At 41.0% G+C, this 25,625-nt stretch overlaps 2 protein-coding genes across 4 annotated transcripts; both read right to left on the bottom strand.

Annotated features, from left to right (window-relative positions):
• Positions 1–2,843: 2,843 nt before the first annotated feature.
• Positions 2,844–7,785, bottom strand: LOC102226168 (G2/mitotic-specific cyclin-B2-like). Its single transcript, XM_014472687.2, has 8 exons — positions 7,473–7,785; positions 7,281–7,391; positions 6,237–6,494; positions 5,443–5,601; positions 5,142–5,378; positions 4,235–4,375; positions 3,320–3,430; positions 2,844–3,223 (listed from the first exon to the last, which is right to left on the bottom strand). Exons 1-8 carry the CDS (start codon positions 7,497–7,499, stop codon positions 3,113–3,115), a joined length of 1,155 nt encoding a protein of 384 aa, XP_014328173.1. The 5' UTR covers positions 7,500–7,785; the 3' UTR covers positions 2,844–3,112.
• Positions 7,786–10,054: 2,269 nt separating this feature from the next.
• On the bottom strand, positions 10,055–24,714 carry cars (cysteinyl-tRNA synthetase). 3 transcript variants are annotated; one of them, XM_005809517.3, is made up of 23 exons: positions 24,632–24,699; positions 23,239–23,466; positions 21,039–21,130; positions 19,615–19,703; positions 19,441–19,537; positions 18,736–18,834; positions 18,469–18,618; positions 18,250–18,390; positions 18,088–18,176; positions 17,892–18,013; positions 16,378–16,490; positions 16,154–16,282; positions 14,898–15,027; positions 14,719–14,822; positions 14,541–14,638; positions 14,269–14,458; positions 13,178–13,240; positions 13,014–13,095; positions 12,860–12,940; positions 12,718–12,785; positions 11,152–11,211; positions 10,993–11,076; positions 10,055–10,878 (listed from the first exon to the last, which is right to left on the bottom strand). In XM_005809517.3, exons 1-23 carry the CDS (start codon positions 24,651–24,653, stop codon positions 10,750–10,752), a joined length of 2,460 nt encoding a protein of 819 aa, XP_005809574.2. In that variant the 5' UTR covers positions 24,654–24,699; the 3' UTR covers positions 10,055–10,749. The 3 variants fall into 3 exon arrangements, with proteins under 3 accessions (XP_005809574.2, XP_023188581.1, XP_023188580.1); XM_023332813.1 differs by lacking the exon at positions 23,239–23,466 and having other exon boundaries at positions 24,632–24,714; XM_023332812.1 differs by lacking the exon at positions 23,239–23,466 and having other exon boundaries at positions 21,039–21,148; positions 24,632–24,668.
• Between the last annotated feature and the right edge of the window lie 911 nt (positions 24,715–25,625).

Genomic DNA, 25,625 nt, shown 5'->3' with positions numbered 1-25,625 from the left:
ACCCAAATTAAAAGCAGAGGAAGAAACAAGTACTAATTTTAAATCGTGTACAACTAAAGACCTGACCAGACAGGAAGCAAAACCAGACTAGTCAATACGTGTTTTTCTTGGGTGCAGCAAAACCAAGATCTGTTTGTGTTGTTGTGAAAAAGAATCAGGCCACAGACTTTTATGTAGTCTGTGTTTTTCTACAACTGCACAAATTATGTACATTGGTTAAAGATAACAGAGCAAAGCGTCATATTGAGGATTCAAGTGGTGACAGTGGAGAGGAAAAATTTCCCTCTAACAAGGAGACTTAATAACAAAGCCAACACTGGGCCACTTATTTAACTTTGATAAAATAAAGTTTTTTATCTTAACCCTCTTATGATCATAATTGTATCTGGGCCACCTGTTTTTTTATTATTATTATTTTATGGCTGTAAAATTTTCAAAAAATGTGCATTGAGTTTGTATTTTGCTCTTTTTTCTAGAACAACCTCAACTTTTAGTATCTGATAGTTATTCAATATTTCTGTCTATTAAAAATTTTGACAGACAGTTTAGAGAAAAAATAAAATAAAATAAAAAATCAGAATTGAAATTTAAAGGTTTATTACTGAACAAGAACTTCACGATGACAAGGGCAAACAATTTCAGCTTAACTATATTTCATATTACATAAATGCAGTGAAAACTGAAGCCTGGCCTCCAATTTACAAGTTTTAAAGCCTGTTTTTATTAAATTATTCCAGACGTTTTAATATTTTGTGGTAGACTCTAAAGCACTTCCTCTCCAGCTGGCAGCAGAGTAAGTGTAAATCACTTTTTACCAGAACGGATTTGTATTTCCATCCATACTTCATCTAGAACACTTCAGGTTCAGAGGGGTGCTGGTACCCATCTCCAGGGGTCAAAGGGCAAGAGGAAGGGTACACACTGGACAGATCACCAATCGCTCACTTGGCTGATTTTGTTTTGTTTTGTTTTTTTGTCTTTTTGTTGCCAAAATCACTTTTGGTATGCCCTAAGTAATATTTTTACCAAAAGTGATTTTGGCAACAACAACAAAAAAAAAAATCAGCCTAATGAACGTTTCCTGACGCACAGCAGAGCGAGAAGCTGAGACTCGGAGGGTCTTTCATCTGGTTCTGGGGCCAAATTCATCCTCAGGACTGACTGAAGCTCAACAGACAGGCAGAAAAAAAACCTCCTTATTTTACCTGGATAGATTCATTACTGGATGTTACACTGCTGAACTCCGAGGGTAGGTGGCGCTGTTGGAGCTGCTGCCATCCTTCACCACCGTTTTAGGCCAGCCGCTCCAGAATAAAAACACCCAAACTAAGAACATAAAAAAGAGCTTTTATTAAAATTCAACTTTAATAATAAACGTGTGTTTAAAGGTGACCCATTATGAACAGGTTAGGATAAGTTTATGGTCCATACAAAACAGGTTCATTACATTATTTTTTATCTTAGTAGAGTTTAATGAAAATCATTAGATAATGAGAATTTAGTCTGATCAGTTCTGCATATTTTGAGATGAATCCAAGTTCTGTCACTTTAAATCCTAATAAGCTGATGTTGGCCACGCCCACAATTCAATGTTTACACTCACATGACAATGGCTGCAAACTGTGTGTCAGTTTCCCCTCCAGGTCCTTATGAAGAAGTGGACAGTTTCTTTTTAACTCCATCATTTATCTGCAAATGAAAACCAAAAGCAACCATTTGGTCAGTTATCAGATCAAACTCTGACAGGAAACATCTAAAAAATGAGGAAAGTCTCAGCAGAGAATATTTAAACTGACAACAGATGTTGAGTTTTTCCACCAATAAAACAATAAGTCATGATAGCAGCTCACCGCGGCTGCGCAGTGTCCGTCTCTAGGCAACCGTGACGTTCAGCGTCGGTCCGTAGCGTTCTGGGGTCCTTTAGCTCCCGCCAAGACCATTTAGCTGACCTTAATATTTCCTGTGTTTTATTTTGGCCATTATTGTTAAACTTAAGTGTTGATGTGTGATGACATGAACTTGTTAGTTCCTCTGTCCATGTAGCAGCTGATGTATTGTGAAAATCCGATAGAAATTATGCACTAATCGAGTCATGTTTAGATAGAAACAACCGCCACGAGGCTTTGTTTGTGAGACTTGCGGTCACGTGGGTCGGTTGTGGGCGGAGCTTGGTAAGGTCCATTATAGGCGTTTCTATCGGACGGTTATGTATCGGTTCAATACGGGTCTCGCATTTAACGGCCAAATATGGGATGACTCATGGATGGCAACCTGAGAAAGTTTTAGCGCTCTGAAGCTGAAGCTAAAGTTCCCCTAAAACAGGGCTAGAATCGCCACTGATATTCAGCATTACATGACCCTCTTTATTCTTACCGAGTGGGTCTGTTAGCGGGTCAGAATTACCAAGCGAAGGCATAAAAATGTTTGTATTTGCCTCAAGATAAAGATCAGCAGGGCTTGAAAGTAAAATGAGAAATGTTGGAAAACAAACCAGGATGTGGAAAAAGACAACATGCAAGAATTAGAGAAATACTGAATTTATATTTAGAATGATTTTAATACCCAATTTCTTTCAGGAAAAAAAATAGATTAGAGAAAAACTGAAGGAAAAAACTTAATGGTAACTGTAAAAAATAATTAAATAGTCAACATTTTGTCTGTCAAGACCAGTTTAACTGAACCTCAATTTAAAATGTTGCTTTTTACTTTTGGTCCTAACATTTTAATACCACTATTGAATTATTGAGTCACATTTTCACTTTCGTCTTGTGCATAAATGTTGTCAAATTAAAATAACTGGCCTTGGCTCTGAATTAGGCTTGAACATACAGAAAACAGACTGTTTTTAAAAGAGTTTTATTTCAGTTTAACAAATTAAACAAGACTTCTTGATTTAAAAATAAAATAAGTCTTAGATTTTGTTTCCACAGAAGTTGCTTGCAGACAAACTTCTGCAGGTCATGTTCCCAAACAGTTTAAGGAACAAGATCCTGAAGAATACTACAAAATTATTAAAGTTTCTAAAAACATTTTAATAAAAAAGCTCCAACGCAAGAGAACAAATCCAAAACTAAAGTGCAAAAAGTTAAAGTCCAGGAAGACGTTCCGGGTCTCAGGCCTCCGTTAGCAGAGGAGCCGCTAGCTTCTGGATGATGGAGGAGTTCAGCTGAGGAAGGAGGCTGATCTTCATCAGTTTGCTGCTGGAGTACTTCTTCCTCACCGCCTGCAGGGTGAGAGAAAGAGAGAGAGTCTGTCCTCCAGCCAGGGGACGGGGGCCGGGGCGGCCCGTCCTCCAGCCAGCTAGACGTCTTTGACTCACCTGGAACTTGGTCCTCCCCTCGTTCACCAGCACCACGTTCTTTGCCAGCTGCTGCATGATTGGCTGCAGGTGGGCCTCGTCGTAGGTGGAGTAGTGCTGCTGCGTGGGAGACTGAGGAGAAAGTAACATTCATTAGTATAGAAAACAGGAACAAACATTTTGTCCTATTTATTGTGGTCCCAGAACAACTCTAACCATCTGGTTTTAGTTTTAACTCAGTGTTTCAGCTGTTTTGTAGTTTCCTGGAAATTTGTTCTGGATGCAGAGCAGAACCAGAACCTGAGAGATCTGGAAGGTTGGTACAACAGCAGATCTTTAATCCGTTCAGTGATTTATAAACTACCAGCAGTAGTTTAGACCAGTGTTTCCCAACCCTGGTCCTCCAGACTCACTGCCCTGCATGTTGTAGGTATTTTCTTGCTTCAGTCCAGCTGATTTCAATTGATGACTGATTATCAGGCGTTTATTGAACTGCAATCAGTTGAATCAGGACATTAAAGCAGGGAAACCTAAAACATGCAGGACAGTGGGCCTTGAGGACCAGGCCTGGGAAACACTGGTTTAAAGTCTCTCAGTGAAGGACTATAGAACTGGCTGGTGTAGAACCAGGTGGTGTCTTTATCCTCCTGGTTCTAGTCAGAACTCCAGCAGCAGCGTTCTGGACCGTTGGGTTGTCAATCATTCCTGTGAAGACGCTGCTGCAGGAATCAAAGCCACTAAAGAGAAACTAAAGCCTGGATGAGTTTCTCTGATCCGAGACTTTAGTCCTCTGGTCCTGGAAATGTTCTGCAGCTGCTAGAAGATCCACTGTGGAACCGGCTTTATGTGGCTGTGAGGTCAGAGGTCATCCTGATCTCTAGTTTCCAGCTGGAATAACTGAAGCTGACAGACAGAGGGACAGGTAGGGCGACTCACCCAGGGCAGGCCGTCCACCAGCAGCTGGGACAGACACAGGGAGGCGGCGGCGACCTCAGAGGGCCGCAGGTGGACCATCTGGTAGTCCAGGAGGGTCAGCTCCATCAGGTACTTGGCCAGAGTGTGCTTCTCTATGTCGGTCTGAGACACAGAGACAGTCAGAACCACTGATCCAGTCTGGACCAGAACCCTGGAGAACTCCTGATCCAGTCCATTTTCAGGAAGCTTGGTGAACTTTGGATCCAGACCAGACTAAACGATCGATGGGAGTTCTCTGGCCGATCAGCGATCTTTAAAACGCAATTAACAGTTAGCTTAGGAATCGATTTAAAAACAAAAATCCAACATCGGACAAAAGTTGTAGAACAATAATTCAATTACTTAAAATAAAGTTATTGCCTAAAATGCAACACAGCATGAGCCTGTCACAATAAGCGATTAAAAAATAAATAATAACTAATTATTGTTAGAGATGCTCTCTGTTCAATATTGTTGAAAAGTCGCCATTTTGAAAATAAATGCTGCAAACAACTGAGACGCAGTATGATGAGGCTAGTTTTAACTCCTGCCTGCCTTTAGCCCGTTTTCTCTGTTCAAGACAAAAAGATTAATAATTTTTCTAACAGAATTTGGTTACAGAGATGAAGTTTGATCTAAAATGCTTTCCAGTGTTAAATCTTAAGAAATTAAGTTTTATCTGAGAGTGTGTTCTAGCATTATGAGCTGGAAATGGTCTGAAAATCACCACCACAATCATTTCTGGGACAGTTTATCACCCAGAAACATTGGTTATGGTCACAGGCTGCTGATAGACAGCCGTCGGTTTATCGGAGCGCCGCTACATCAAGTCCAGAAGCGATGGACCAATCAGGAGTTTTCCCAGAATCCCCTGCAGCTCCAGACTCACGTTTGCCACCTTGGAGGCTCGGCGCAGGAAGTGCAGCGGCAGCGGGCGCCCCAGCTGGAAGCCGAGCCTCCTCAGCACCAGCTGCTCCATCTCCAGGATCTGGGCCTTGCTGAAGGCGTCGTCCGTGATGTAGGCGAAGTCTCCCACCTCCGGGCAGAACATCTCCTCGTACTTACAGGCCACCTGCATGGCGGCCACGCCTGCCAGCTGCAGCTTCCTGCGGGACACCGGCTGGACCTGCGGCGGCAGCAGAGAGTCAGACCTGGCGGCGGGAGGAGGTTCTGGTGCCGGTTCGGCTCACCTGCAGGAAGCGGTCCAGAACGGCCACGGTGAGATACAGCGTCTCCTGCAGCAGCTGGAAGCGGGAGTGGACCTGGATCAACCAGTCCACCAGGATCGCCCTCATGGCCGCCGTGACCTCTGACCCCTTCAGGTAGTCGGCCCGGATGGCCTGCTGCACCTGGAGACATGCCGGGGGTCAGAGGTCATAGCAGTTTGGGTAGATAGGTGAGAAAACACCTATCTATAAGAAAAAATTTCACTTGATTTTTTCTTTGTTTAAAACGTTGAGCAACATTTTTATGGTAAAATAAATAAATAATACAAATATATATATATATATATATATGTATAAATAAATGCTGCGCCTCACCTTTGGGGGGTGCTGTGTCAAATTGCATGAAGCAGGCAGTTTGAGAATGCCCTTTTTTTTTTTGATTTACATGTATAAATTTTTTTTTAGCAAATCTTATTTTTCTTGCCATTGTTGAATTTTACAGAATTTATTAAAGCTTCATTAAATTAAGGCCAAAAGTAAATAAGAAACTCCTATACTGGATTTTCAATTAGTATATTCAACTCCCTGCGTGTCACTGGGTCAGAGGTCAGAGCCAGTGGTGCAAAATGTGGCTGTGCTGCATCATAATGGGCGCCAAAACCCCAAAATGATTTCTAGTCAGAATTTTCTACATTCAGCAGCGGTTTGTGTATAAATGATGTATAAAACAGAGGCACGCCTAGAATGTGTCCACATACACTTCAGAAAACAAAAGTTGCATTCCGGGTCAGAGGTCAGAGCAGGAGGAAGGAAGTTACCTCCAGACTCTGCAGGTAGGCGTAGATGTCTTTGACGTAGTGAGAGCAGAGCTGCGGCTCCGCGACGTCCTGCTCATCCACGTCCAGCACCGGCAGCAGCGTCTCGGAGAAAGCCCGGCACAGTTCCCGCTCCACCTCCAGGGACGGATCCTCTGGGAGAGCCGGGAGCGGCTCCGTGACCCGGGCCGCGACCTCTGGGATCCGTTTGGGGTTCTGAGAGCAGGAAGGCTTGGAGGACTTCTTGGATGATCTGGTCCTCTGAAAAACAACAGAAATTCAAACCGAAATTCCTCATTTCTACCACAATCTCTGCCAATAAAGCCGATTCTAGAACAACAAATTTGACATTTGAAGATGCATAAACATAAATCTAGAAATGATGTAAAGATCAGGATGTCAGACTCCGTCTCCAGCCAGAACCGGTTGAGGTTTGACCTTCCTGGATCCAAGGACATTTGAGGACTTTTGTTGATGCAAAGTACAGAAAATAAATATATTTCGCCACTTTTAGCATCGTGTGAACTTCTGCACTTTCCCGCCCTCACTGAACAGAATAATCTCCCCAATCAAAACTACTTTAATTTTATATTTATTCCAGTAAGTCAAACACATACAACTGTTCTCCATTAGGTTAAGATTTACTTTATCGGTTTGCTTAAATATGACAGCAGAAAGAAAAATAAACTTTTATGGATGATTTTAATTGTTTATGTCCCAGATTGCTCACAAAAATAATCCGACAAAACGACATAGAAAACATTTATTCTCCCCCAACCCACCTAAATGCATCAAGAAAACTTCTACATATGTTACGATAGAAATAAAACTTATTTTCGCCATTTTAAGAGCCAATGTAGATTAAAACCCAACAAAGCAACATTTAGGTCTATATCCGGGTCACCTACAAGGCAAAGGCCAAAACATCCGTTGACCCCTATTACCTGACGAATTTAATTAGGTTACCATAACAACACATGATTCAAAGACCCGAAATTTCAGCACGTTTGGACCCAGAAGCAGCCGGTTCTGGTCTCGGAGTGTTACCTTGGTGTCGGCCAGTGTTCCGGTGTTGTTGGTGATCTCTCCCAGAGCAGCTCTCCTCGGAGCTGCGCAGCTTTTCCCCTTCTTCAGAGGCTCCTCTGCGGCCTGCAGCGGCTGCAACAAACCGAGACAAGTTGGACGACGAGGACAGAGACACGGAGACAGACGGAGACAGACGGAGACATGTTCACTCACCGCAGCTCGAAACCCCACTGCAGACATGTCGAGATAAAATCCTGAATACTAGAATCAGAACCAGAACCGGAGAAGATCCACAGCAACTGAAACTACAGAGCACGATTCACGCAGGACGTTCAAATAGCGCTGCGGGGAATCTGATTGGCTGTGGCTTAGGCTAAGAGGCCGCTTATTGGCTGCAGCTGAGGCTAGGAGGCCGCTGATTGGCTGACAATAGGAAGTTTAAATCACATAGGTAAACAGCAGAAATACTTCATACTAGTAGCGAAATATCCTTCTGAAGATCAATATGTATATATATATTTTTACTTTGCTTCAAGTATAAAGTATTCCTCTATAAAAAACATTACTTAGTTATTGAGTATTACTTCTTCATTTGATTTAATTTATATGATATAATCCGACAGATAAAATATAAAATTACGTTTTTACTTTAAATAATAAAAAAGTGTAAAATTATATCACATCACTCAAAGTAATAATCATGTTAAAATATGTTTTTCACAACAAAAAGCTTTTGAAACCAGTACTTTCAGTTGATAATGTATATAAATTAGAACAGTGCACAGCAACAAAGCTGGTGTGTAAACAAGAGCTATCACTCAAACATAAATTGTAGGCTTGTGTCTACACACAAGTACGTACTCTTACTTCACTGAAGTAAGAGTACGTACAGTAAAAATACTCCTACAAGTACTTTCGTTTTCAAAAAGTCGCTCAAGTAAATGAAACTGGTTGCCTCCATGTATAACAACATGCTTCTTCACAGTGTGTTAAACAGCAACTTCCTGTTTGTACCAAATATTCTCTAAAATGAGACAAGTACTTTAACATTTTAATAATAAATATTTGTCACTAATTGTATGTTTCTAGATGATTCATACATTAACCGGTTATAGATCTTGTCTGATTCACTGCTGGACCAGAACTTCAATTTTTTAAATGAAAATATTAAAACAAGTTTGAATTATTTAATCAAATCCATCTGGTTCAGATGGTTCGGATGAGATCTTCCAACAGAACCAGAGAGAATCAGCATCACCAGTCATCTAATGAGTTATCATTGTTAAATTTGGTGATTTTGAATGTGCATTAATACAATTCAGAAAAACTTGAAAAGGTAAATTAAATATTGTTGAAACTCATATCTTCCAAATATCTTCAGACTCCTGTAGCAGTCAGTTTTGCAACGAATCTGAAAAGGCCTCTGACTGAAGACTTACTGTATGACAATCCCTTGACCATCATGACATGCTAACAGCTCAGTATCCAGGCACCAGAGCTAATATTAAACAGTAGCATAGCCTGGATGATAAAATAAAGATGTAGACTAAACTAAGCTCTTAAAATGGGGAACTTTTAAGGTGCAACACAAAGTATATATATTTTTAGTCTACATTTGAACTTAACTTACAACAATTTAATGTACTCAGAAATAAAACAGAAAAAATTAATAAAAATCTGGATCATTTGAAACATCAGGACATCGTGAGCAGCTGGGTTTTTTTTTTAAAGAGGCAGAACCTGATTTATGTTCAGAAAGACTACAAAATAATTTTTTTTTGCAATTTCAGTGAATAATATCAAACACAACTTCAAATAAAGTTGTGTTTGGTACAACTTTATTTAAAGTTTCATAGTAATCTCAAAGCAATATCATTTTGGTTCCCAGATGTGTCTTGGATTGTCAGTAATCTGCATGTGGAGCAAATTACATCTGACTCAGATTATTCCTGGTCTGTTGGATAAATGGAAATAAATTATTCTTGAGGAGTTTCTGAATGAGTCTGTATTGTCTGAAATAAAGACACCCTCTGTGTCTCCGACTGTTTTTATTAGAGCGTCTTCTTCACAACCTGCAGCGGCGCCTTCACAGAACCACGAGTTTCTAATAAATCAGTAGAAAAATACTAGCAGTAATGGATGGATGGTTGACTAAAACAGCTCAGCTCGTCCTGTCAGACCTGCTGATGTTCCCAGGATCCTGCAGCTCCTGCGTTCGGAACATCCTGGGATTTATCGGCAGAACCACAACAAATACAAACTCGATCCGTTTCCACAGAGACAACACCGGGACAGGAGAAAAACGGACCTGGACTTGTGGAAAGCTGTTGTTATCCGTCTTACTCCCATCAGGACGCTTTTATCCCGGGAACGTTTTTCCAGAACTAACATGAAAACTTGGAAGCTTTTCTGACAACAAATACTAACCTGAGTGAGTTTTCTCCCTCCACCTTTTTCAAATCTACTGAAATTGGCGTCAAACGTTTGTACTGCCATCTTTTTAAATACATTAATAAATGTTTCCAGAGGTCATGAAAGGTCAACGAGCCCCCCCCTTTCCTCAAATCAGTCAGACCTGCTGTCAATCAACGCCACTACATTTATGCTGCTTTGGCTTTAAAGATTTCAAAGAAAGTTTAAAGGTCAACAAGTCAACAAGCCCCGCCCACATTGCCAAAATCTATCAAGATTGTTGTCAAACATTTGTGACGCTATCATTTTAAATATATTAATAAAAATACAATGCAAATGTTTGACACCAATTTTTATTATATTTGAGGAAAGTGGAGGAGCTGGTTGACCTTTCATGACCTCTGGAAACATTTATTTATATTTTTAAAATGATAGTGGCAAAAACAAAAATAATTTTACGACACAAACCAGCAAAAATTTGACTGACACCAAATTTGTTTAGTTTTGGAAATGTGGGCGGTCCCTGGTTGACCTCTGATGACCTCTGGAAACATTTATTAATATCTTTTAAATGATAGCGACACAAACCAGCTCAAGCATAACATTGATACCAATTTAGTTTGATTTGAGTAATGTGGGGGGGGCTGGTTGACCTTTTGACCTTTAAACTTTTATTAATATATTCAAAGCAAAAGCAGCACACATGAACATTTTGCCACCAGTTCCTTTACATCTGAACAAGGTTTGGCTGCAGCTTCTCAGGTTTTCCTGATTCCAGTTTCCTCGTCTGTTGGAAACTCGGCGTCGCAGTTTGTTTGAATCTGTTTGCAGCTGGATGAATGAATGAATGATGAATGAATGAATGAACGGCTGATAGGAATGCATGATGGAAACAGATGAAGTTCATGAGTTTGATCCCAGTCTGGAAACGAAGCGGCAGTGGCAGCTGGGCTCTGCTGATGGAGAAAACGTTCCTCCTTCACACATTTACACATTTCTGGATCTGATCTGAGGAGAATAAAACCGAGTCCGTTGTTTTCCGAGTCCCTGCTGAAGCTGCGTTAGATGGAAGTGGACTCTAGTTCCCGTTCTGGTTCATCTGCAGATACTCGCTGTGGAGCTTTTCCTGAGCCTCAAACAGCTTCCGCAGCTTCTTGGCTTGGCCTTTGCTCAGCTCCTTTCCCTCAGCGTCATGAGTGGGAAAACCCTGGAACGAAAACGGGAAAGATGCCGAGTTTTCAGACCAAACACTCAAAAACATCTTCAAATGAACCGAAAACGTTTTGGCTTCGTTTGGAAGGAGTGTGAAGGTTCCACTTACCGTCTCGTCAAACCTGGAATATTTGTCTGTTTCTGAGCGGAACATCTCACACGGAGGGACTTTCATCTTGGCGAGTTTCGCCATCTGAAAGAGAGAGAGCAAAGTGATTATTGGGCGAACGAGTCGGCGAATCCAACCGATTCAAAATGTCCGACGGACCTCCTGCTCCTGCTTCTTCCTGGCAGCTTCCTCCTTCTTCCGCTTCTTCTCCTCCTCCATCTGGGAACGAAGGAAAAGTTTCAAAATCATCATCAGTTCAAACTGTATTATTCACTGAAGAACTGATTCATTCTTTCATTTTAACTCTGCTTCAGGTCTGGAACGATCCTCACCTTAGAGCTGGAATGATTAATCCATTATTAAAATAATCATCAACTGATTTAGTAATTGATTAATCGTTAACTGGAGCAAAACACAAGTCAGAAACTAAACCAAAACTATAAACATTTTGCATTTAACTTAAAAAACTTTGTCTATAAATCAAGTGGATGGCTTTAGCTTTAGCTTTAGCTGGTTCAAATTCTGTCAAAAGAATCTCATGTTAACCACCTTTTCTATTAAATTATTAATCAGTTAATCCAAAAATTAATAACCGATAATCACTGACCTGATCTGATGTTCAGCCCAGCAGAAAGGTTTGAACTTTTCACATTTTTTAGCTGCAGATTCATTATTTGCTTCAAATGATCAAACCTTCATTAAATCGGTTGTTAGTGAATTTTAGTCATAAAATGTTTATTATCTAATAATTAAAAAAGGAATTTAGTTGTTAGTTTATTTGCATCTTTGAATGTATTTCTAATATTGCATAAAAAGGCTTAAATGAAAAATTTAAGCCTTTTTGTGATTTTGTATGATTAATCATCAGAATAATCTAAATAATTATCTTGGATGAGTCGTAATGCTGAGGCAGTTAGTGTGGCAGGTAAATTCATTCTAACTTTGGGAAACTGTCTCCTCATTCTGAAGGAGTTATTTATTAAAACAAGTTACTGATTAGCAGAACCGGGTAGTAACTAGTTACATTTACTTGAGTATTTTTTTATGTACTTTTAGGAGTATTTTTTACTAAGCTGTACTTTTTCCTTTTACTGTAGTGATTTTATTATGAAGTATCTTTACTCTTGCTCTCGTATAGTTTCTGGATTTTCTGGCCAGTGAATGAAAATAAACTCGTTTTAACCAGAAGCTCAGCAGACAAACTCTCACCTGCAGTTTCTGTTGAAGCTTCTGAAGTTTTTTATTGAAAGAAACGGATCTGGAAACATTTTCTTTGGCCTGATTTTGTTTGTAATTTATATAAATTATTGTCAAATTTTACTTAATCTTACATAATGATTGATCTAATGTTTCTATTTAACTTTATATCAATTATTTTAAATATTAAATGATTGATAATTTGATCAGTTGGTCAGCACTAGAGAAGACTTTTTACCAAATAGGTTTTTACTCTTGAGTTAATTTCTGGGATGGAGACTCTTTACTTCTACTTTAGTAAAAATATGTAAAGTGATTCTCCTCTTACTGCTCAGCTCTGTTATCACTTAGTTTTGTCTTATTTCTAGTGTTCTAAGATATTTGCAGTAGTCTAGACCAAGTGACTAAGTAAGATTTTGTGTTTTTGCAGTGCAGATTATCGGTCTCATAAGATGCACACAGTAAACATGTAAAAACTTTTTTTTTTTTTTAACAAAAGTTACATAGCAGGGTTTATTTGTGCCTGACCTTCTTCTTCTCCTCTCTCTCCCTCAGTAAAGTCTCCTTGTCCACCAGCTTCACCACGGTGGGCTGACCTGAAACAGATTCTCAGTTTGACCCGAGCCAAGGCTGACTTCCTGTTGGACCCGTTTTTAAAAAGCTGCGTCACCTTCGTGGTCCTCCAGCCGGACGCCCAGCTCCGGCAGCGTGTCGTCCCGGACGGCGTCGCAGAGCCGCAGCAGCGCCGTCACTGGACGGGTCGGGAGAACAGAGTCAGTTCCGGAAGCTGGGACGGGATCGGGAACGTCGGGTTTCGGCCTCACCTTTCTGCTCCCGGGCGATTTTCCGGACGTCCTCTCTGAAGTCGGACAGAACCGCCAGGTAGGGCATCACCGTGCTCTCCAGCTGCAAAGATCGGACCAGAACCGGGTCACCGCATCGTTTTTTTCCCAGGTGGGTTCTCCCAACAGATCGGCCGTTTACTCACATCCACAGCTTGTCCTCCGACTGGAAAACCGATGGGATCGGATCCTTCGATGGCTCCGAATATCTGGAGGAGAACCGGAAGATTCCCGTTAGTCTTGATGCACAAACAGCTTTTAAATCAGCAAATTATAAATATGAAAAACTTTACGATTTAATTTTCTGTAAGAGAAGAGAAACATGAAAGATGAAAAAATAAAAGTAGGAAAAACTCCAAGAACAAAAAATGATTTTAGTATTTATGTCTGGAAACTGTTTTCCAGTTTCTGGACGTCTTTTAGGTTTTTTATTATTGTTAACATTTTGTTTATGGATTTAAATAAGTCAGTGGAATAAAAAAAAAAAAATTAATTAAACCCCATAAAAAGTAAATGAAGTATTTTTAACCATTTTTTTTTTACAATTATTTAAATAGACAGATAATCATAGTAAGTAATTCATTTATTTATGTAATTAATTAACGTAAGTATTAAATAAATAAGTTATTTATTCATAACCTAAAGCATTTATTAGGTAACTTAATTAATTTAGGTTTTCTTTTTTATATTTCATTTATTACCTTTTTGTTTTGAAATATTCAGGTTTTAATTAATTACATTAATTAATGTAAACATGTATGAATTTAATGCTTTTATTGATGTAGGTAATTAATTTAATAAATTAATTCAACCAATTACTTAACTTAATGTAATTAATGTCGTTAAATTACATAATTAGGTATTTATTTTCATACTTCACATACTAATTTAACGAATTATTTTGATTAATTAATTACTAAAATATATGTAATAATTTAAGTGATTATTTTATTAAATAATAATTTTAGGCAATTTAATAATTAATAAAATACTTTATTAATGTAATTTGTGTAATTAAGTAATTTATTACTTATGATTAAATAAATAAATCTTAAGTATTTATTAATATAATTATTAAATTAATAAATAACTTGACTGAAAGTCATTTTTTCTCTTTTTCATTTTTCACTTTTTGCTATTTTATTTCTGCTCCAATGATCCAAAAACGAGCTCATTAAATGTAATAATTGGTTGACTCCTCGTCTTCCTCCTCCATCATCATCATCATCCTCATCACCTTCATCATGGCGGTGAGGTAGGAGGCGACGCTCTCCAGCAGCAGGCGGTTGGGCCTCAGCTTGGCGCTCTTCCTGCTGGCGATGTAGCTGTTGCTAAGGCCGACCAGAAGCCTCATCTCCTCCATGGCGCTGCGGGTGTCCATGTTGTCACACAGCGCCAGGTGAACGGCCCACTTCCTGTCGTAGAAACTGGAACACACACACGTGCGCTGTTGGAGCAGAGTGTGTGTGTGTTGAGGCTGAAGCTGCTTCCTGTCCTCTGATGTCTCACCTGCTGTTAAGCTCCGCCTCCTCCGCCTCCCACTTCTCGAAGCGTCCGGTGAGATCGCTCGGCGCCCGCAGGATGTCTTTGACGTTCAGGAAGAACTCCTGCAGGGCAGGAAGAGAACCGGCAGCTTTAGACCCGAGCGAGGCGGCGGGGAGTCGCCCAAAGCGACGGCGACACCTACGTTCATGAACTTCTCGTACTGGACGGCCGACTCCATGGTGTTGGCCGAGTAATCCAGCGTGTCTTTCCAGGAATGCATGAGGAAGGCCAGGCGCAGCTGGCGCGCTGCGGGAGGAACGGCTCACGTCAGCAGGGGGCGCCTGCGGGCCGACGGTTGCCTAGCGACGCAGGCGCACTCACCTGTGTTCTTCGCCAGGGCGTCCTTTATGGTGATGAAGTTTTTCAGAGACTTGGACATCTTGCAGCCGGCGATGGTCAGGTGGCCGGTGTGCAGGAAGTAACGGACCCAACAGTCGTTCTGGAAGAACGCCTGAAGAAAAAACAGCTGGGCTCAACACCGCCAAACAGAACCGCCAAACAGACCAACTGAGCCAAACAGAACCGCCAAACAGAACCGCCAAGCAGACCAACTGAGCCAAACAGAACCGCCAAACAGAACCGCCAAGCAGACCAACTGAGCCAAACAGAACCTCCATGATGAGAGACCAGATTGATCTGAATGATTCATCTCATGTATTAGGGCCGCTGTAGATAGAAAACAATCAGGAGTATAATTCTAGCAAAAATTTCAAGAAAATTTTCTAGAAAAAAAGATGAGGAAATTTCAGAGTTTCAAAAGTAAAAACAAATTCACTTTTGTAAATTTTCTGAGTTGAAAATGTTTAACTTTTCAAACTCTGAAATTTCCATGTTTTTTACTTGAAAATATCCAAGATTAATCTCAACATTTCCCAAATTCCTGAGCTGTTCTGGCAGAAATTCACTCCTCTTTTCTTTCTAAACATCCACATGTCCCCAACACACAGCTACCTGATTTTCATCAATTAATTTGCTCAAATTCTTTTCGAAAAGAATGTTTTTCAAAATGTTTTCAAAAAGTTGCTTTTATTTCAGTTATTTCTTCTGCGAATTGTACGACCAGGTATCGGGTCGTAGAATTTTTGTTTAGCTACAAGAAAATAGTCATAATATTAGCTTAATAAAGATGCAATTTTCCCAGAGGAGCATCTTAAAAGTTGTTTTCATGAGAAAAACCTTTGATAAACATTTTCATAAAATTCTCCTCATACTGTGAAAGTATTTTTGTGTTATTCTGATTCTGTCGTACGACTGTATTCTTGTAAGATTATAAATTCATACTCGTAATTAAAGAAATAAATTGTAGCCCAACTTATATTTTGAAGCTGTAAAACATGCTTTAAAACAAGATGGCCGCCCTGACGTCGCTCTGATTTACGGAAACACAATGAGTACAAAAGTGAAAAAAAAATCCAAATCTTCCAAAATTTAAATCTTCAGAAACCAAAAATTTGAGTAATTGATAAGATCGATTTATCGCCCCGACCTTCTGCGGAGTTGGTGTCAGATTTGGCTGTTTGGAAGCAGAACATGAGCAAGAAAGTAACAGGAAGTAACAGGAAGTAACAGGAAGTGACCTCGGACTGGGCCAGCTCGTTGTCATGATGGGGGAAGCGCAGGTCGAAGCCTCCTCCGTGGATGTCCATGGACTCTCCCAGGATGGAGCCGGCCATGGCCGAACACTCGATGTGCCACCCGGGCCGACCCTGCCGCCGCCGCCGCCGCCGCAGGAGGACACAGACTCTCCGTTATTAAAGCGTGGAACATGAGGATCAGGAGGAAAACGGCGGCAGCCGCTCACCTTCCCCCACGGAGAGTCCCAGGACGGCTCGCCGAGCTTCGAGGCTTTCCACAGAGCGAAGTCGTTCTGGGATTTCTTCTCACTCAGTCTGTCTGCTGAGATGCTCAGATCGCCTGCAGAGACGACGAGGACGAAGACGAGGTTAGAAACGTTTCAGCCGCTACTCGTCCAAACTAGAGAAACAAAGAAAAACGACGAGATTTAATCCGAACAGAAAGATTCACTCTGAGGAGGTTGAAGTCTGAACAGAAACTGGGAGCAGCTGAAGGGATGAGGGTTTAAAAAACATCCTGATGACACAGGAACGGACAAACAGACAGATAAATGGATGGATAAACGAAAAGTTCCTAGAAATTCTGCAGGGTTCTTTCTAAGTTTCAACGCCTCCTGGTGTTAGCTCCAGGTAAGACGCCTCCTGGTGTTAGCTCCAGGAAAGACGCCTCCTGGTGTTAGCTCCAGGTAAGACGCCTCCTGGTGTTAGCTCCAGGTAAGACGCCTCCTGGTGTTAGCTCCAGGTAAGACGCCTCCTGGTGTTAGCTCCAGGTAAGACGCCTCCTGGTGTTAGCTCCAGGTAAGACGCCTCCTGGTGTTAGCTCCAGGTAAGACGCCTCCTGGTGTTAGCTCCAGGTAAGACGCCTCCTGGTGTTAGTTCCAGGTAAGACGCCTCCTGGTGTTAGCTCCAGGTAAGACGCCTCCTGGTGTTAGTTCCAGGTAAGACGCCTCCTGGTGTTAGCTCCAGGAAAGACGCCTCCTGGTGTTTGTTCCAGGTAAGACGCCTCCTGGTGTTAGCTCCAGAAAAGACGCCTCCTGGTGTTAGCTCCAGGTAAGACGCCTCCTGGTGTTAGCTCTAGGTAAGACGCCTCCTGGTGTTAGTTCCAGGTAAGACGCCTCCTGGTGTTAGTTCCAGGTAAGACGCCTCCTGGTGTTAGTTCCAGGTAAGACGCCTCCTGGTGTTAGTTCCAGGTAAGACGCCTCCTAGTGTTAGCTCCAGGTAAGACGCCTCCTGGTGTTTGTTCCAGGAAAGACGCCTCCTGGTGTTAGCTCCAGGTAAGACGCCTCCTGCTGTTAGTTCCAGGTAAGACGCCTCCTGGTGTTAGTTCCAGGTAAGACGCCTCCTGGTGTTAGTTCCAGGTAAGACGCCTCCTAGTGTTAGCTCCAGGTAAGACGCCTCCTGGTGTTTGTTCCAGGAAAGACGCCTCCTGGTGTTAGCTCCAGGTAAGACGCCTCCTGGTGTTAGTTCCAGGTAAGACGCCTCCTGGTGTTAGTTCCAGGTAAGACGCCTCCTGGTGTTAGTTCCAGGTAAGACGCCTCCTAGTGTTAGCTCCAGGTAAGACGCCTCCTGGTGTTAGTTCCAGGTAAGACGCCTCCTGGTGTTTGTTCCAGGAAAGACGCCTCCTGGTGTTAGCTCCAGGTAAGACGCCTCCTGGTGTTAGTTCCAGGTAAGACGCCTCCTGGTGTTAGTTCCAGGTAAGACGCCTCCTGGTGTTAGTTCCAGGTAAGAAGCCCCGCCATACCTTCTCCCTCCTGCAGCGCCTTCTGGTCTCCCACCGCCTCTGGCACCAGCTTGGCGTACGAATGTTGCGGACTGGAATCAAACCTCTGGGTGTCGAAGTAGACGGACCCGTTGGACTCGTACCTGCAGACATCCCAGAACCGAACGGATCAGAGGCAGCGGCTCCTGGAGAACCTTTCAGACGGTACTGTCCTCACCCGTAACCGTTGGAGACGATTTTCCTCACAAACTCCACGATCTCCGGCACATACTCACTGACTCGGGTCAGAACATCGGCAGGCAGAACCTGAGGGGCGTGGAGAGAGAGATGAAGCTCTCGCTCAGCTGATCGGGCGAAGGGGGCGGAGTCTGTGGCTTACGTTCAGGGCCTCCATGTCTCTGTGGAACTCCCCCTCCCAGAACTTCGGCAGGACGGAGAAGATGGAGTTCTCTGTGACTTCGCTTCCAAACTGCCTGTCCAGCCAGTCGGACAGCAAGTCCTTCGAGTTCTCCAGCAAAACCTGGGAAAATAATTAGAAACTCTGTTACAGAGGAACTGGAACAGCTGAGGAGTTCTGCAGCGTTTCGGTCCGTCTGACCTCAGTCAGAGGCTGCAGCACGTCAGCCGCTGCGTTGCTCTCCATCGCCCCCTGCAGGGGCTGCAGGGCGCCGGCGACGGCGGCGTCCAGACGCTCTAACATCTGCTTCTTATCCGGGTCCGTGGTGGAGGCCAGCTGCTCCCGGAACAGCTGCAGGAAGATCGAGGAGGAAACTGATTCCGACTGGACCGGACCAGACCGGACCGCCAAGTCGTTCCTGATCCGATCTGGACCGGCACATCGCTCCAGATCCGATCCCTAACTCACCACTCGTGCGTTCAGGACATCCTGCAGGATCTGAGCCGCCTGCGGCCGCTTCTCTCTGTACCGCTCCAGGAGGAAGTTCTGCCGGGCCCGTTTGATGATCTGAACCAGGAAGAGAATAAACCGTAAAGAACCAGATGCCTGCATTATCTGACTGCTACATTTTGTTTGTTAGACACCCGGAAAAAAAATTCCATTAAACTCATAATTCTGCATTTGTTAAAAACAACGCGAGGTCCCGGTTGGTTGAGCGACTTCAGTAATATTTCAGGAGCAAAATCCAGAAAATGTCCAGAAACATTTAAAGATTTAATTTGCTGCAGAGATGGATCATTTAATTCAGCTTATTGAGCAGAAAATCACCATGTTTTACATATTGATTATTATTTTTCACTTTGCTGTTGAGAAAAAAATTACAATTTACAATAATTTAACAAACCCCATTAAGATTTACTTTTATCAAACTTAATTTGATCAGTTTCAAGATTTCAAAATTTCAAATGTGGAATTTTGGAAATTATTTTTGTAGATCTCAGTTTTCACTTTGACATTAAAGTTTTATTGATCAGAATCGATTTTTAAAAGCAGTAAAAAACTGTGTGAATATTATTTGATTCAAAATGAGACGTTCCAGTTTAACTGCAGCATGTCGGACCGTTTCAAACCTTCCAGAACCTTCAGAACCTTCCAGAACCGGTGGATTCTCACCTTGTCGTCGATGTCTGTGATGTTCATGCAGTAGAGGACGTCGTACTTGAAGTAATCCCTCAGGATCCGCCGCAGGATGTCGAAGGAGATGTAGGACCTGCAACAGAGGCGGAGTGGCTGGTCAGGATGGAGAGTTCTGGGTTAGTTCTGGGTTTCTGGTTCTGACCCGGTTACCTGGCATGTCCCATGTGTGAGGCGTCGTAAACGGTGGGGCCGCAGCTGTACCACGTCACCTTGTTGCCCTTCTGGGGAACAAACGGCTCCTGGAACGACAAGACGGCGATTAACCAGAACCAGCTGAGCCCTGCGGTGTACCGCAGGGCTCAGCGTTCGGACCAGCCTGGTTTCTGCTCTATCTGGGGTTTTTCTGCAGTAAAACTTCACAGCTTCGGAGGCGACTTTCAGATTTATTGGCCTTTAGCAGCAGACAGACTAATTTCATATGTTACTGTGTTGCCTTGAAGATGTTAAACTGTTTATTTTTTCATCTTGAATGTAAAATGTTTATATTTTTGTATTATTCTGGCTTAATTATTGCTCTGAGTTTGTTGTTTTTTCAACAAATGGTAATTTTTTACAGTATGTATACTCCGGTTATTATTAATCAATTTCTGAATTAGCAGAAAATTATTTAATTAATTGATTAATCATGATTCATCTCTTCAGACCTGGTTTGTGATTATAAACCAATCCCCCATTTGAGGAAGTGAGGTATAAATCTTTGTATCAATCTATTTTTGTTGTAATTCCTGTAAATAAATGAGAAATTCTGAATTTGTTGATGGATCCTTTAAAGCTCTAGTATCTAACTTTTATAAAAAATAAATATTTTTACAGAAAAAAACTGTCACCATGTTATGACAGTACAATATGAGAGATAATCTGTGAAAAAAAAAGCGAGCTCCTCTGCCTTCTCCCAGTGTTACCTAGAAACAACCAATCAGAACAGGGGGCGGGTCTTAGTGCTGTCAATCACTCTTGCATGCACGGTCTCATCCTCCTCTTCCTCTGCTACGCTGCAGTTTTTTCTGTTCGCAGATCAGTTCAGATTACGGCGGTTTTTCTGCAGCAGTAAATTGTTTCTCCGCCTTTTGCACATTTAGCAGTGACTATACGAGGCTGATAGACAGCATGAAGCCCCGCCTCCTGGCTCTGATTGGTTGTTTTTGTTGCCCTGCCATGTTGAAGAGATAATCACAACATGGTGACAGTTTTAACAGATTTATTTTGTATTAAAGTTACATTCTGCAGTTTTAACCTGTAGGCAGGTGAACAGTTTCCCGCTTTGAACCTGTTTTCATCTCTTCAATACGTCCAGATTAGACTCCTGTAACTCTGATATTTCAGTTTGGATCGGTACTGTACTACAGTATTTTTTTGGCGTTGCTACGAGGGCGCCATTACTTATCCAGAGGGGGCTTTGCCACCCTTAGCCCCCCCAGAGCCGCCACTGCTCCTTATTGTTTAGTTTCTTACACATGTGAACTGATTTATGGATCATATTCTGCCAGATCAGGTGAACATGCAGAGGTTTTAGCACCTTAAGGTGCAGCAGCTGCTGGGTTCTGCAGCCCAGAGTAGCCGGTTCTACGCCGTACCTTGGTTCTGGTCAGGCTGTTGTAGAGCCGCAGCTGAGGAACTTCTGTTCCCGCCGGAGGCGACCATGAAGGCTGGACCCGCTTCCCCTTCACTGGAATAAAACCAGAAACTGGTGACATTCACAGCAGACGTGGCAGAGGAGACAAACATGATCCGCAAATTAAACTCCAGCTTGTTTTTACTCAAGTAAAAGTAAAAAGTAACTGTCCCAGAAATTACTAAAGAGTAAAAAAGTAAAAAAGTGACTCGAATACTGAGTAACTGATCGAAACATCATTTAATATTTAAAAATTAGCATAATTAGAGAGACCAAAATATAAAGTTATAAGGAAATTTTGGCATTTTAAAGACCAAGATGAAAATAATTCTGATGAATGTCATAATTACAAAAAACAAAACAAAATACAAATACATTTCTTTGAATATGAAATTTAACAAAAAACTAATAAGAGCAAAGATACTTCATAATAAAATGACTCAAGTAGAAGTAATTTACTTGAAGCAAAATCCTCCTAAATGTACTTTTTTCCCCCAAAACTTACTCAAATGTAACTCAGGTAAATCTGGATTCTCATGTTAAAAAGCATAAATCATTCAGATGTTTGTGAAAATCATTTAAACATGATGAAAAAAAGGTCGATTCCTGTTTCATCCAAATATTTAACATCTAAAAAGATTTTAAACACATTTTTGATGTAAAATCTGCAAAACTAAGAGATGAAAGCTTTGAAAGTTTTGACAGCAAAATGAAAACTTTCAGGAAGATTCATGAAGTTTTGTAAACATAAATTGATCTTTTATTGCATCAGCAGAACGTCACACAGAACTAGAGATGAACCGATCAGATATTAATCAGTCCAGATATCAAAAGAAAATCTAGATTGGATATCGGTGACAATCTATTCAGTCTAATTCTATGCTTTGATATTTGTTTTACATTATATTTAGAATTTCTAAATGCACTTTCTGAAGGTTTGTTGTAGTTTATGTTGATCAGTTTCTTTATTGTTATTTATTTTATATTGGCTGTTATTCTCCTAACTGCCTGAACAGATTAAAGTTGTTTTTACACGTTTGACCAAACTGGTGGAGCTGTTGTGATTCAGTGAGCTAGTTACCAAATTAATTTATAATTCAGTTAATTTTTATGTCTGTGTTTAAAAAAAAATAAGCGTTTTAAGCAATCAGCTTCTTTTCTCTATCAGATCGGTATCGGCCGATACTAAACCCAGACGTGGATCGGTGCATTCCTACACAGAACGACCCGTTCTGATGCTGCGGACTCCAACACGGATCCCACAGCATCATAGAGCCTCCGCCGTGTTTAGCAGTGGAACCAGCTGGAGGTCCAGCAGGGCTGATCGGACTCAACATGTTTACGTTTGAGATGGTGGGACAGGAACCACTGTGTAACGGTTGTCATGGTGATTTCTACATTTTTACTTATTGCATTATTATCTTTGCTTTACTCATCTAACATTCAGCTTTTATACTCATCTACTCATTTCATTCATTATATTAAGAATCATGTTGTAAGTATTGATTACATTATTTTTGATTTATAATTATATTCTTATTGTTTATTGCACTTTTTGTCCGTTTGACCTTTTACTTCCAGATCATAGTTTTTTCATATTGACGGTTGGCGCAAAACGTTATAGCATTTACAGTATGCTATAAAGTTTGTAAAGATAAGGAACAAACGGTTCCAGGTGTTTCCTGTCTTTAGGCCAGATCATTTCCTTCAGAAGTCTGATGACTGTAACTCATTCTTCCTGTCACTCATCTAGTAAAAGTATCTGTTTCTGACTGGTTATGCCTCGAATTGTTCCTTAATACAAATTTTTCGATCATTCATTGAGACTTTCTGCTGATGCATTAAAGGTTTATTTATTTTTAGAGATTTTTACAGCAGCTGTTGTAGCTGAGTAAAGAGGAAAAGCAGAAAAAGCTGAAAGAAAAGTTTCCAGAAAGGACCTATGATCTGGTAGGACAACATGCAATGAGTGGACAAACAGAAGCAGCAGCTGTGATGTTTCTGGGGCTGCAGGTGTTCCTGACCCTGAGCTGTTTGAGCAGCGATAAGCCGCTGCGCCGCAGAGCGCCACCCACAGGCCAAAGCTCTAACTGAAACACTCCAGAGGAACTGTGGATTCATGCTTCTCTGCAGAAACCTGCGTCACGCCACCGTCTACTCACTGCTGCCGTCTGCGCTCAGGTCCTGCTGCAGGGCGGAAATGTGTCTGTACCAGCGCAGAGCGTGGACGTGCTGCGGGGCGGGGGGTTGGGGGAGGAGCCTAAAGGCTCTCAGGTCGGCCTGGGAGGGGCCGAAGCCCGCCAGGTAGCTGCGTGAGGTCAGGTAGTCGTTGAGGGCCGCCGTCAGCGCGGCCTCCTCGTTAATCTGCAGCAAGGAGCCAAACTCAAAGGCTGCAGAAACAAGAGGGCAGACATTAGCAGCCGAGCAGCTGCAACTGTCCTCATCCTCTGGAGAGAAAAAATCAGAGCAAAACCTCTGATCAAATCCTGATTTCCTCACAGAAAACCGTCCAGCAAGCAGCTAAAGTCATCCTGATCAATGCTTCTCAGGACTTTAGAGAGATTTACTAAAAAAAAATGTAGAAAATAAGGGGCGACTCATCTTCAGGAGGGAACGACATTCTTCTGATACTTTCCATAAAAGAGGACAATTAAAACCCTGAAATATGACCTGAGTGGAAACTGGTTTCAGACGAGTTAAACCTGGGTTTAACCGATGCAAACCATCTGCTGATTCCTAACTAGATGTGTTTAAAAAAACTAGACAGAACCATGATCAAATAAAGGAGCCAATCAGATCTAAAATGATCAGAAAATTCACAAAACAAAAAGATGATGCGTTCACAAAGAAAACAGGAAAGAGAAATTCAAGACAGGAAACAGACAAGATGAGGATTCAACAGCAGAACAAAATGAAAGAGAAACCATGCATGAAGATGAAGGATGAAAATGGAAAAAAATATTTCACATGTTGAAGTAATCGTGCAGATTGCAGAATACTTTAATATTTTTAAAGGATGAAACAAACCTTTTTATATGACTAATATGACATACAGGGTATGTTTTATTAATTAATGTAATGATTAATCTCATAAGCAGATTAAAACTGAGGAGCGGAAAAGGAAAACTGTGAACATAATTAATAAAAACATATTCATATGCATGAGTCTCAGTTTAAATTCCCAATCAGCTGCCCAATTCACTTAAGTGAATGCTGTCGGAATAACATGATAGATTTTGGTTTTAAGAAACACTTTATTTAGTTTAATAATTATGCCGAATTGAAAATATTCAGGTATTGTTAAATTATATTTCCTTTATTCATTTCTTTGTTTTACAAAATATAAACGCTGACATAAAAAGTCTTGAATGATCGTTTTTTAAACAGAGTTCCGCTGATTTAGCCGAGCTGCTCGCTAACAGAGCTAACAGAGGCTAATTTAGCCTGACAGCCCCTGAAACATTAAACCGACCTGCCTCTGCTTCTTACCGGCTTCATATCTGAGGAAATATCGATGATAATAACAGGTAATACGCGGTAAAAAACAAACTGTACCTGTATCCGGTGAGCTCGACATGGCCACAGGTCTGAATGAGATGCTGATGCAACAATAACCGGACCGGAAGCAGAAACAGGAACCAACGTGTCAGAACACCGGCAGCGGGGGACATTAATAACTGTCGGACTCACTAACACATGTGTCTCCACTGGTGTTTTCAGGATAAAGTCATTTTTAAAATGTTGATTGGGTTTAGCAATTTTATTCAAACAGTGCAATATAATTAATCAATTGATAAATTAAAGACAGTGACGCATTTCACTTGTCTATTTCTGATTATTCTGGCTAACAGATAATAGAAAATGATACATAACTAAAATTATAAATAATTTTAATTATATAAAATTATATATATATATATATATATATATATATATATATAAACACTAAATAAAGTGTTTGTATATATATTTATATATATCATGGCAGCATGTCATGACAGAGATCAGCATTTGGTTCTCCTGAAAGAAAGTATTTTATTTTATTATACCCCATTTTACAACATGCAATATAGGTACAGTTGTTCCCGTTGATATGAGAATGAGAATTTTTGTATTTTGCATGCTTCTCAATGTTTGATTTCTCCCTCTTGCAGAGATCCTTAATAAAAACCTCAAAACTGTAAGGCGAGTATTTTGGGATTACCAGCTTGTTTTTTGGAACTGGTCCATCATCTAGGTTCAGATTTATTTTTATTTTTGTTTTACCTTTTCCACCTTTACCTTCCACTCAACTTTTTATTATGTCTGCATGTAGGCCTGAGCAATCCTCGCCATAATTCTGTCATGTCATGTATAGAACATGCATAATTTCTGTGTCAAAAATATGTATTTGTCTTATGTTATGTTTTGATTTTTTTTTTATGCTAATTTTGTGTTTTCATTGATGAGAACTGCCTGAAGTAAAGATTATTTAGTGGCTGTATGTTTAAAATTACATTTTCGAATTCAACATGTGAACTTTTTTGGCGATTCCAATTTATGAACCGAT

This window comes from Xiphophorus maculatus, chromosome 4 (assembly GCF_002775205.1).
Source record: "Xiphophorus maculatus strain JP 163 A chromosome 4, X_maculatus-5.0-male, whole genome shotgun sequence".
NCBI lineage: Eukaryota > Metazoa > Chordata > Actinopteri > Cyprinodontiformes > Poeciliidae > Xiphophorus > Xiphophorus maculatus.
This window is presented reverse-complemented; position numbering and strand designations above follow the sequence as displayed.

Bases quoted from the DNA above. Each gene is read 5' to 3' on its own strand.
- LOC102226168 (XM_014472687.2), bottom strand. From the start codon at position 7,499: ATGTCTGCAGTGGGGTTTCGAGCTGCG. The intron at 7,392-7,472 runs GTGAGTGAACAT...GGTTTGTTGCAG, and splicing joins CAGTGGGGTTTCGAGCTGCG to CCGCTGCAGGCCGCAGAGGA. The intron at 3,431-4,234 runs GTGAGTCGCCCT...CTTTCTCCTCAG, and splicing joins TGGTGGACGGCCTGCCCTGG to TCTCCCACGCAGCAGCACTA.
- cars (XM_005809517.3), bottom strand. From the start codon at position 24,653: ATGTCGAGCTCACCGGATACAG. The intron at 18,014-18,087 runs GTGAGGACAGTA...GGATGTCTGCAG, and splicing joins ATCGTCTCCAACGGTTACGG to GTACGAGTCCAACGGGTCCG. The intron at 11,212-12,717 runs GTCAGGCACAAA...CTTCGTTCCCAG, and splicing joins AGAGAGAGGAGAAGAAGAAG to ATGGAGGAGGAGAAGAAGCG.